The sequence below is a fragment of the Pseudochaenichthys georgianus genome, unplaced genomic scaffold (assembly GCF_902827115.2).
Source record: "Pseudochaenichthys georgianus unplaced genomic scaffold, fPseGeo1.2 scaffold_709_arrow_ctg1, whole genome shotgun sequence".
NCBI classification, from domain to species: domain Eukaryota; kingdom Metazoa; phylum Chordata; class Actinopteri; order Perciformes; family Channichthyidae; genus Pseudochaenichthys; species Pseudochaenichthys georgianus.
Genome location: NW_027263263.1, coordinates 79,233 through 92,248, shown reverse-complemented (window position 1 = coordinate 92,248; position 13,016 = coordinate 79,233). Strand labels below are relative to the sequence as shown.

Here is a 13,016-nt window from a genome sequence, read left to right as displayed (position 1 = left end):
CACCACACCATACCGCACCATACCACACCACACCATACCACACCATACCGCACCACACCATACCACACCACACCACACCATACCATACCATACGTTACAATACACTTTATTGTCCCCGTAAGGACATTTGTTCTGGACTCCTTCCTGCAGTTACGCATACATGCGGCGGTGGGCCGTCAGCAGGGTCTTCTCTGCTGGCCCTGTAACCGATCACGTGAAGTGTGTGGAGAATGTTTTCATGAATATGTAGTTATAAGTTTTAATATTATAATAACCTCAACATTACAGAATGAAGTAATGTTGAGGCTGAGCTGGAATTTCCTACATCAAAAAGTCACTTGAACGCCTCACGGTTATTTTAGTTGGCGGGGGCAACACAACAGATACTGCTAGCCTTTTGTTGAAAGACGACACATTTGATTGGTAACAAGCATTAGTGACAGATTCATCAGCCAATCAGATGTTGGTGTCCAATGACAGCGTCCTGAGCTAAACTTCTGTCATGAACGTCCTTCGTGGCATCGACCTTATTTACGAGTGACGGGTGAGCACGTTACTATTCCCGCCATTTTAGAGCGACGTGAGAGTGCACGATGTCACGAGTTTAATAATAGATGACTTCACTGATCGATGTTGGGACATTTCGTCTGCATCGAACCCTCATCTCGCTGACTGTCGTGATTGTTGACCAGCTGTTGTGATTGTTGACCAGCTGTTGTGATTGTTGATCAGCTGTTGTGATTGTTGACCAGCTGTTGTGATTGTTGACCAGCTGTTGTGATTGTTGATCAGCTGTTGTGATTGTTGACCAGCTGTTGTGATTGTTGACCAGCTGTTGTGATTGTTGACCAGCTGTTGTGATTGTTGACCAGCTGTCGTGATTGTTGACCAGCTGTCGTGATTGTTGACCGGCTGTTGTGATTGTTGAGAGGCTGTAATGAGCTTGTCTTCTGATCATGGCTGCGGTGGCTGGAACAGAGGCGTGTAAAGAGAGTGGCTGGAACAGAGGCGTGTAAAGAGAGTGGCTGGAACAGAGGCGTGTAAAGAGAGTGGCTGGAACAGAGGCGTGTAAAGAGAGTGGCTGGAGTGGCTGGAACAGAGGCGTGTAAAGAGAGTGGCTGGAACAGAGGCGTGTAAAGAGAGTGGCTGGAACAGAGGCGTGTAAAGTGTGTGGCTGGAACAGAGGCGTGTAAAGTGTGTGGCTGGAACAGAGGCGTGTAAAGAGAGTGGCTGGAACAGAGGCGTGTAAAGTGAGTGGCTGGAACAGAGGCGTGTAAAGAGAGTGGCTGGAACAGAGGCGTGTAAAGTGTGTGTACTGAATGTGCTCTTCGATGTGTTCACTGAAGGCCCGTCTAAAGCCCCACGGTACGCCACTGCATACATGTACATATACAAACATATTAAACATTGAAATACATACACATATCATCACTCATGCACCTACTGACAATGGCGACCTGTTGCACCCTCATGGCCAACATTTAAAAATATATTCCATCACATGCGAGTGTTGAGAAGCTCAATGGACGGACTGGAGGCAGGAACGAGTGCTTATCGAGGAACGAACACTGCAGCAAGTTAAGCACTACCGTGGCTTCTTTTCTTATTCTCTATCAAGCCACTAGACGCCTTAAACAGACATTTTAACTTGTTTTCTTTCCTTTATATTCGTGTTTTTTATATATTTGTATATATCTTAGACCCATAATATTTGCCTAAAAACAGTGGAATAGGAGACCTTTGTGTTGTTTTCTCCCAGCTGCGTCTCAGCGGGGGCAGAAACCCCTTCGAGGGCCGGGTGGAGGTCCTGATGGAGAGGAACGGGTCCCTGGTCTGGGGCACGGTGTGCAGCGAGGGCTGGGGCACGATAGAGGCCATGGTGGTCTGCAGGACGCTGGGACTCGGGTTCGCCAGCAACGCCTTCCAGGTACCCTCACACATCCTTTACTCAAGTACAAGTACACATACTCGTGTTTAAAAGTAGAAGTACTGGTTCAACAGTTCAAGTACAGGTATTTGGGTTCAACATGTAAGAAGTAGAAAGTACAGGTATTTGAGTTCAACATGTGAGAAGTAGAAAGTACAGGTATTTGAGTTCAACATGTGAGAAGTAGAAAGTACAGGTATTTGGGTTCAACATGTAAGAAGTAGAAAGTACAGGTATTTGAGTTCATCATGTGAGAAGTAGAAAGTACAGGTATTTGGGTTCAACATGTAAGAAGTAGAAAGTACAGGTATTTGGGTTCAACATGTGAGAAGTAGAAAGTACAGGTATTTGAGTTCAACATGTAAGAAGTAGAAAGTACAGGTATTTGAGTTCAACATGTAAGAAGTAGAAAGTACAGGTATTTGGGTTCAACATGTAAGAAGTAGAAAGTACAGGTATTTGGGTTCAACATGTGAGAAGTAGAAAGTACAGGTATTTGAGTTCAACATGTAAGAAGTAGAAAGTACAGGTATTTGAGTTCAACATGTAAGAAGTAGAAAGTACAGGTATTTGAGTTCATCATGTGAGAAGTAGAAAGTACAGGTATTTGAGTTCAACATGTGAGAAGTAGAAAGTACAGGTATTTGAGTTCAACATGTGAGAAGTAGAAAGTACAGGTATTTGGGTTCAACATGTAAGAAGTAGAAAGTACAGGTATTTGGGTTCAACATGTAAGAAGTAGAAAGTACAGGTATTTGAGTTCATCATGTGAGAAGTAGAAAGTACAGGTATTTGGGTTCAACATGTGAGAAGTAGAAAGTACAGGTATTTGAGTTCAACATGTAAGAAGTAGAAAGTACAGGTATTTGAGTTCAACATGTAAGAAGTAGAAAGTACAGGTATTTGGGTTCAACATGTAAGAAGTAGAAAGTACAGGTATTTGTGTTCAACATGTAAGAAGTAGAAAGTACAGGTATTTGAGTTCAACATGTAAGAAGTAGAAAGTACAGGTATTTGGGTTCAACATGTGAGAAGTAGAAAGTACAGGTATTTGTGTTCAACATGTAAGAAGTAGAAAGTACAGGTATTTGAGTTCAACATGTAAGAAGTATAAAGTACAGGTATTTGAGTTCAACATGTAAGAAGTAGAAAGTACAGGTATTTGAGTTCAACGTGTAAGAAGTAGAAAGTACAGGTATTTGAGTTCAACATGTAAGAAGTAGAAAGTACAGGTATTTGGGTTCAACATGTAAGAAGTAGAAAGTACAGGTATTTGAGTTCAACATGAGAGAAGTAAATCAGTAAATCAGAAAAATAAGTAGTGGAGTAAAGTACTGATACCAGAAAAATGTACTTAAGTACAGTAACAAAGTATTTGTACTACAACCAATCAGTGGAGGGGATTGATGTTCTCTCCAGATCAATAACACCTCTCAATCAGAAGAAATCAGGTCGACACGTATGAGGAATTTGACTTGATGTCGTGGTGCATACATAAAAGTAAAACTAAAAACACAGATAGAGAACTATTTTAACACAGAAGTTCCAGTTCGAGACATTTTGATTTCACTTCAGGTCAAATTAGTATTTCTAAATCTCCCAAATCTGGACCATGATCAGTTTCTGTCTAATTACATTTACTTTAAGTTAATTGGAAACAACTTCGTAATTTGTTTTGCACACAAGTCCTCATGTGACCCTGGTATAAAAAGGTAAGGTGCGCCCTCTAGTGGTCAAAGTGGAGAATCACCTTTCTTCACAATTATTCATGGGACTTAAAAAATGTAATTTCTGTAATAAAAAAACAAGCTTCAAATGGATTGATTTGCATAACGAGGAAGTACATTTTACCTCCTATATTTAGCTGTAGTTACTTTGTAATACTCGCAGGACTTTTACGTATGAATGCATTTTGTTCGATTGGTGAATTTAATAATGAAATACAATTCCTAAAATGTTTTTTTGTAACACATCTGATAACAAAATGAACTAGAATAGGTGTTGGAAAGCTCAGAGCCCTACTATATGAAGTTTAAAATGTAAAAATAAATATACATTTCACAGTCGGGAACCCCTATTTCCCATTATTCCTTCAGCACACGAATGCAGCATCTTTCTGTTTCCCAAAGTTAAGAAATATTGTGTTTGTCTTTGACTCCTTGGAGCTTGAAGTCTTCATGATATCAGACGTGTCGGTTTGACCCGGTTCTGTAGTATTTCTAAATCTCCCAAATCTCGACCATCAATAGTTTCTGAATAATTACTTTGACTTCAGGAAGTTAATTGGAAATAACTTAATTATTTGTTTTGGACACAAGTCTCATGTGGCGCTGATATAAAAAGGTAAGGTGCGCCCTCTAGTGGTCAAAGCACAGAATCACCCTACTTCAATTCAAAGTCATTCCATTTTTACTTTCATATACAATTCCTAAAATATTTGTTGTAACACATCTGATAACTAAATAAACTTGAATAGGTGTTGGAAAGCTCAGAGCTCTTCTATATATATAGTTTAAACATTTAAAATAAATATCAATTCCGATCACATTTCACAGTCCGGAACTCGTATTTCCCATTATTCCTTCAGCACCTGAATGCAGCATCTTTCCGTAAAACAAAGTAAATATCAATAATCTGGGATTTCCCAAAGTTAGAAAGGTTTGTGTGGCGCCTCAGTGTTTCTCTTTGACTCCTTGATGCTTCCACTTGGGTTCATGATATCAGACGTGCAGGTTTGACCCGGTTCTGCCCCCCCCATATAGTGTTTAAAATGTAAAATAAATATCAATTTCAGACTAACTACCGACTAGGTGTCGGTTTGACCCGGTTCTGTAGTATTTCTAAATCTCCCAAAATCTCGCACATCAACAGTTTCTGAACAATTACTTTGACTTCAGGAAATGACTTGAACACAAGTGGCCCGGCCTCCGGTGACGCTGGTATAAGAAGGTAAAGTCCGCCCTCTAGTGGCCAAAGTGGAGAATCACCTTTCTTCACTAAAGATGCATGGAGCATTCAAAATGTCATGTATTTAGTTTAGTTTATTTGTTTAAAGTGTCGTGGACAGTCCCCATTGATCAACTGTCACAACAAACAGTACATGGGGCATTAGCTTTCGCCAACATGGCTCATTTGCATATCTACACTGTAGCTGCTGTGCACATGACAATAAAGCGCTTCCACAAGTGTTCATGGTATCAGACGTGTTGGTTTGACCCGGTTCTCTCCCCCCATTTTGTTTCCCCTGAAGTTTATTGTATTTAATGTATTAGTCCCAGATTGAGATCAATACATTCTGTTTTAATTCGTATCCCCCCCCCCCTCAGGAGACGTGGTACTGGCCGGGCGATGTGAGCGCTGACTCCGTGGTGATGAGCGGGGTCCGCTGCTCCGGCACCGAGATGTCTCTGAACCACTGCCTGCACCACGGGGCCCACCTCAGCTGCCCCAAGGGGGGGGGCCGCAACGCCGCCGGGGTCTCCTGCTCAGAGAGTACGACCACTGCACTTTACTTTATTCAGTACTCAACATAGTAATATAATACTAACAACTACCCGGTGATTAAGTACTCAACATAGTAATATAATACTAACAACTACCCGGTGATTAAGTACTCAACATAGTAATATAATACTAACAACTACCCGGTGATTAAGTACTCAACATAGTAATATAATACTAACAACTACCCGGTGATTGAGTACTCAACATAATAATATAATACTAAGAACTACTACTACGATTAAGTACTCAACATAGTAATATAATACTAAGAACTACCCTGTGATTAAGGCCAGGTGCGTCGCCGGTGATAGAACCACTTCCCCACCTTTCTGACTTCACTTCCCGCTCAGTGTCCTGCACTGTATATATGTACACACACTGTATATAAGTACACAGACTGTATATAAGTACACACACTGTACACAAGTACACACACTGTATGTAAGTACACAGACTGTATATAAGTACACAGACTGTACACACACTGTATATAAGTACACACACTGTATGTAAGTACACAGACTGTATATAAGTACACAGACTGTATATAAGTACACATGCTTCCATTAAAATTCCAGAACCATTTCCCCACCTTTCTGACTTAATTTCCCGCTCAGTGTCCTGCACTATACACTGTATATATGTACACACACTATGTATAAGTACACATACTGTATATAAGTACACATACTGTGTATAAGTACACAGACTATATATAAGTACACAGACTGTATATAAGTACACACACTGTATATAAATACACAGACTATATATAAGTACACAGACTGTATATAAGTACACAGACTATATATAAGTACACATACTGTATATAAGTACACACACACTGTATATAAATACACAGACTATATATAAGTACACATACTGTATATAAGTACACACACTGTATATAAATACACAGACTATATATAAATACACAGCCTATATATAAGTACACAGACTGTATATAAGTACACAGACTGTATATAAGTACACATACTATATATAAGTACACAGACTGTATATAAGTACACACACTGTATATAAGTACACAGACTATATATAAGTACACAGACTGTATATAAGTACACAGACTGTATATAAGTACACAGACTATATATAAGTACACACACTGTATATAAGTACACATACTGTATATAAGTACACAGACTATATATAAGTACACATACTGTATATAAGTACACACACACTGTATATAAATACACACACTGTAAACAGTGAATATAAGTAAAATCAGTGTATGTACACACACTGTATATAAGTACACACACTGTATATAAGTACACATACTTCCACTAAAATTCCAGAACCATTTCCCCACCTTTCTGACTACATGTTCCACCTTTTTTTATCTAATATATGATATTCCAATGACTTGTGTATCGACTCTCCTTGCACTATTTCTATTGTATTTTATTTGTATTTACTTGAACTATTGTATCAGTTGTATTGTGTTGCTCTGTTGGGGGAGCCTGTGGCCTGAGATGTTCATTGTCATATCTACACTGTGTACACATGACAATAACCGCCTTGAATCCTCTCTACCCCCCCCAGCGGCCCCGGACCTGGTCCTGAACCCTCAGGCCGTGGAGCAGACCACCTACATGGAGGACCGGCCCATGTTCATGATGCAGTGCGCCCAGGAGGAGGGCTGCCTCTCCTCCTCCGCCAGCCTCACGCCGGCCACCTCGTACCGCCGCCTGCTGCGCTTCAGCTCGCGGATCCACAACAACGGCCAGTCCGACTTCCGGCCCAAAGCGGGGCGAAACTCCTGGGTGTGGCACGACTGTCACAGGTCAGAAGCACCGCGTTATTTTAAACCATTAGTGCACCGAATGATACGTGCTGCGGCCACAACATCACAGGGAAATACAACAGAAAAGTTAAGGTCTCCTATCATGCACAAGTCACTTTGTGATGTCTTCTCTACATCATCTTGTGTCCCCGGTGTGTCCCCGGTGTGTCCCCAGTGTCCCCCCGGTGTGTCCCCTGTGTGTCCCCCGTGTGTCAGGAGACTCTCAAAGTGTCAGAATAACCCCTCTCTCTTCTCCTCCGTACCCACATCTCTAAAAACGGGGACCAACGGAGCTGATCCAGATTTGCTGCGTCATGACCACATTACTAAAATGTGGGCGGGCTTTACCCCCACGGGCCAATCAGAAGCGTTGCTGTCAGAAACAATGAGACGTGTTCTGGAAGTGATCTGGTCTGTGTTCACATTAGCATGCTAACCCTCAGAGCTAACCTGAGCTGGAGAGAGAGAGTGTGTGAGGAAGCAGGAAGTCAAAAGGAAGTCACCTTGTGGTAAACCTGAGAGAGAGAGAGAGAGAGAGCTCCATCCTGTTTCAGAGAGGATCCTTGATGTGGTTTGGAACAGGATGTGGAGTTTCATCACGGCAGCATTTAGCTGAGTTTCTGCTGGGAGAGTTCACACTTCATACAGTAGATATGTTTTTTATATATTTGTATATATCTGAGACCCATAATATATGCCTAAAAATAGTATACGTGTGTGTGTGTGTGTGTGTGTGTGTGTGTGTGTGTGTGTGTGTGTGTGTGTGTGTGTGTGTGTGTGTGTGTGTGTGTGTGTGTGTGTGTGTGTGTGTGTGTGTGTGTGTGTGTGTGTGTGTGTGTGTGTGTGTGTGTGTGTGTGTGTGTGTGTGTGTGCAGGCATTACCACAGCATGGAGGTGTTCACCCTCTACGACCTGTTCACTCTCAATGGGACTAAAGTGGCAGAAGGACACAAAGCCAGTTTCTGTCTGGAGGACTCGGAGTGCGATGAAGGTGAGGAACAACACAAATGTTATGTTTGAAAAAAGTCTAAATTAATAGTAGTTGAAAAATGTATTCGTAAAAAATAAATAAAAGTAAAATTCGCAGAAAAAAAAAATCAAAATTCGCAGAAAAAAAGTAAAAGATTTGAAAAAAACTTTAATTACTAGAAAAAGTAAAATTATGACTAAAAAGTGAAATTATGTGAAGAAGTCAAAATTAATAATAGTTCAAATTTGTTTTCTTAAAAAAAAGTGAATTTCTGAGAAAAGAGTTACAATTCTGAGAAAAGATAACATTTGAAAAAAAAAACACGAATTTAGGAAAAAAGTCAAAATTCTGGAGAAATAAAACGTGGATTTTTGGTATATTTGAAATGTTTTGAAAACTTTTCAGCAAATACTTCATTCATTTTGTCCCGCTTCCCTGCAGGTATTGAGAAGAGATATGAATGTGCTAACTTTGGGGAGCAGGGCATCACAGTCGGCTGCTGGGATACGTACCGACACGACATCGACTGCCAGTGGATCGACATCACAGACATCAAACCTGGAGACTACATCTTCCAGGTGAGGAAAGAGCCATAAAACTGAGAAAATACAGACAATAATTAAATAAAATTTAAAGAGATATAAAGGAAATAATTCATATTGTAATATTGGGGGAAATAAAAGTCCTAAGAGAAATACATTAAAAAAAATCCTAATTAATAACACTATATATAATTGAGGCAGACAACAAAGTTCTTCCTATTTTCCATTTTGATTCTATTACCTTGCCTCCATGTGCCACATTATTTACTCTAAATAAAGAGTGATATGATCTTTGATATTCCCCCTCACAGATCGTGATTAATCCAAACTACGAGGTGCCGGAGTCGGACTACAGCAACAACATCATGAAGTGCAGATGTCGGTACGACGGACACCGGGTCTGGATGTACAGCTGCCATAACGGTGAGGAAAAAGTCAAATTCTGGGAAAAAGTAAAAAATCTGAAAAGTCAAATTATGTTTGAAAAAAGTCAAAATTAATAATAGTTGAATAATGTATCGAAAAATTCAGAGAACAAAATCAAAACTTTAATTTTTGGAAAAAGTCTAATTATGACTAAAATCAAATTATGTTTGAAAAAAGTCAACATTTATAAAAAAAGGAAAATTCTGAAATAAAACATGAATTTATGAAAAAAAAGTCAAAATGTTCAAATCTGAAAAAAACTAGAATTTTCTGAAAAAGTCTAAATTAATAATAGTAAACATTAAGAGACGGCAATCACTTATCTCGCAAATGTAGGTAAACTATTCTTGACCTACCTTCCCTTCAGTTAGTCTGCTTTTATATCATCTTGAATTCACTATATTTATCTGAAGAGTGGGCTCATTAAGACATGAATACTCCTGTGTTATATCTGTTTACATATATATTTAAGAAGTAAGCCGTACCCCATTATACTTGAATAATTAGGTTAGGGCCAATTAAAAAAGGGACCACGGGCCGCAGTTTGGACACCCCAATGACTTTAAAAAAATTTGTTTTTACATGTTATACGATGCAAGGCAAGTTTTGTTTTTGTTTAATTGGAGAAAGTTCTGAGTCATCCAGTCATTGACGTGCTCAATGCACTTACTCAGTGTTGTATTTGGAGAGTAGTCTCCTGGTGAAATTGTTATATACAATTTGCATAGCTATGATAACTTTGGTCATTGTTTTTCATTATTTGAGCCAGTGGTAGCATAGATATTAAAAAGCAGAGGTCCTAAGATAGAGCCTTGAGGAACCCCACATGTCATATTTGTCAACGCTGATGTGTAGTTGCCTATAGAAACACTAGTGCATTTTTTACGATTTGTTTTAGGACATACTATACTATGAAGGTTTGGACACCCCCAGGTATAAAGTATGCAGATAGACCACCTCATATTACTCATTGTAGGTGACGTGTGGAATTATATATTTACAGATATATATATATTAGGGCTGTCAAACGATTACATTTTTTAATCAGATTAATCACAGCTTAAAAATTAATTAATCATGATTAATCACCATTCGAACTATGTCCAAAATAGCTAGTGGAGTACTTCGTGACCACAGAGAGTGAACGTTGTGATCAGCTGTTTTAGCGCAGTTCTCCAGTGAAGGGGGGAGTCTCCCTCCGCATTAATGAATTAATTCAAAAAATTAATTACCGCCGTTAACGCGATAATTTTGACAGCATTAATATATATATATAATGTGTGTGTTCCTGCAGGCGGTTCTTTAAGCACTGAGACGGAGGAGACGTTCCCCGGCCTCCTGAACAACCAGGTGACCCACAGGTAGACAATCTGAAGACCCCTGAACAACCAGGTGACCCACAGGTAGACACTCTGAAGACGCCTGAACAACCAGGTGACCCACAGGTAGACACTCTGAAGACCCCTGAACAACCAGGTGACCCACAGGTAGACACTCTGAAGACCCCTGAACAACCAGAGACCCCTGAACAACCAGGCCACCCACAGGTAGACACTCTGAAGACCCCTGAACAACCAGGTGACCCACAGGTAGACACTCTGAAGACCCCTGAACAACCAGAGACCCCTGAACAACCAGGCCACCCACAGGTAGACACTCTGAAGACCCCTGAACAACCAGGTGACCCACAGGTAGACACTCTGAAGACCCCTGAACAACCAGAGACCCCTGAACAACCAGGCCACCCACAGGTAGACACTCTGAAGACCCCTGAACAACCAGGTGACCCACAGGTAGACACTCTGAAGACCCCTGAACAACCAGAGACCCCTGAACAACCAGGCCACCCACAGGTAGACACTCTGAAGACCCCTGAACAACCAGAGACCCCTGAACAACCAGGCCACCCACAGGTAGACACTCTGAAGACACCTGGACAACCAGAGACCCACAGGTAGACACTCTGAAGACCCCTGGACCCCATCCAACATCCGAAAACTTCTTATAAACTCCTCTTCAAACCATCTTTAAATATCCTCCTTCATCCATGTGGCAGCATCTTTTATTCTTCCTCCCATGAAGCCAAAATGTGTTCAAAATGTGTTCAGAGCGATTACAGCTATTTCTGAGTCCTGACAACTATGACTTATTTTGGATACATTAAGACAAAATATGACTTTTTATGGAGACATTTTAACACCCTATACTATGACTTTTTCCCGACATACTATACTAATATTCTTTTTAGAAATACTGTATTATCATTTCTTTCCAACATCCTATACTATGACTTTTTCTCGACAAACCATTCTGAAGACTTTGATGAAATTAACTTGTCAGAAAGTGCCAGGTACTTTACAAACGCTGCAGCCCTTCCTGTTCAAAGAGGATTTAAATAAATGATTGAAAAACAACAGCAGGAGTCTGTTTAAAGTGCCTTTCACTTTCTATATAACTCACCCTTTTAAATGTAATTGAGGCTTTAAGTTTTACTAAATAAATGGGGTTGTATCTTTGAGTTGAAGGTGGGTGCTGCCACAGGTTGCTAACCACTAGCAGCTAGTTGTTAGCTGCATTTTAGCACTTCCTGTCCCCGGGTCTGGAGGTCAATGGTTTTCTGGATGTGTTTTTGGTCTGAAATACGCTCTGTGGTTAACACGAGCTGGAGAGATTTTAAATATCAAATACGTCAGTAAATACATCTCGGCAATAATCCAAAATCACATGGAGAGATCCCATTGGACGAGGGAGATGCTGCCTTCAGGGTCCAACAGAGAAATACCACATCCCTGCGCCACTCTACTCTGAGAAACTAATGCCCCCCCCCTTTAGACGGTCAGAGTTGCAGATATGACTTACTGTAATTGAAGTTGTTTTTACTGTTTTACTGCTTAAAAACATACGTACAATACCGTGTGTGTTAATGCTATTTTATTGTCCTTTTTTATAATGGTGCTATCTAACCGGTCCTCTGTTTTCTGAGGGTGCGGTACACGTTGAACAGCTACATTATGTTTACTAACAGTATACTTGAACTGAGAGTATCAAACATTTGCTTTGTGTGTAAAAGTGTAATAAAGGTCCGAGTTATGGAGCAACCAAATATCACATGTTCAGCGTTCATTTATTCTTCACTATCACTCATTCTTCTTCTCTGGGAGGATTTTCTTTCTGAAATAGTATAACATGTTCATGACCTTATATTTAACATGTTATACTGTGACTTTAAATACACGATGAAGGACATAATGTGCTGTTTTTTTAGTAAAACATTTGACATACTTTACTATGTTTGTTTTTCCGACTTCCTATAAATGTGACTTATTTTGGAAACATTTTGAAAAACTACGACTTATTGTGGATACATTTAGACGAACTACGACTTATGGATATATTTAGACAAACTACGACTTATTGTGGATACATTTAGACGAACTACGACTTATGGATATATTTAGACAAACTACGACTTATTGTGGATACATTTAGACGAACTGACTTATTGTGGATACATTTAGACGAACTACGACTTATTGTGGATACATTTAGACGAACTACGACTTATGGATATATTTAGACAAACTACGACTTATTGTGGATACATTTAGACGAACTACGACTTATTGTGGATACATTTAGACGAACTACGACTTATGGATATATTTAGACAAACTACGACTTATTGTGGATACATTTAGACGAACTACGACTTATTGTGGATACATTTAGACGAACTACGACTTATGGATATATTTAGACAAACTGACTTATTGTGGATACATTTAGACGAACTGACGTATTGTGGATACATTTAAACAAACTACGACTTATGGA

The 13,016-nt window shown here is 39.8% G+C and overlaps 2 protein-coding genes across 3 annotated transcripts in view; one reads left to right on the top strand and one right to left on the bottom strand.

The window, feature by feature from the left end:
- The first annotated feature begins 1,765 nt into the window (after positions 1-1,765).
- On the top strand, positions 1,766-12,278 carry LOC117443954 (lysyl oxidase homolog 2B-like). 2 transcript variants are annotated; one of them, XR_011643023.1, is made up of 8 exons: positions 1,766-1,927; positions 5,254-5,419; positions 7,004-7,244; positions 8,120-8,235; positions 8,656-8,792; positions 9,068-9,179; positions 10,477-10,964; positions 11,007-11,027. XR_011643023.1 is itself a non-coding variant. In XM_071202681.1 (7 exons), exons 1-7 carry the CDS (start codon positions 1,811-1,813, stop codon positions 10,545-10,547), a joined length of 960 nt encoding a protein of 319 aa, XP_071058782.1. In that variant the 5' UTR covers positions 1,766-1,810; the 3' UTR covers positions 10,548-12,278. The 2 variants fall into 2 exon arrangements, 1 of the variants encoding a protein (XP_071058782.1); XM_071202681.1 differs by having other exon boundaries at positions 10,477-12,278.
- LOC117443953 (golgin subfamily A member 7-like) overlaps positions 8,784-13,016 on the bottom strand; it is a 40,782-nt gene continuing 36,549 nt past the window's right edge. The window contains exon 5 of the mRNA XM_071202683.1: positions 8,784-8,812. The gene's annotated coding sequence lies outside the window, so the exon portion shown is untranslated. The remainder of the gene's footprint in view (positions 8,813-13,016) is intronic.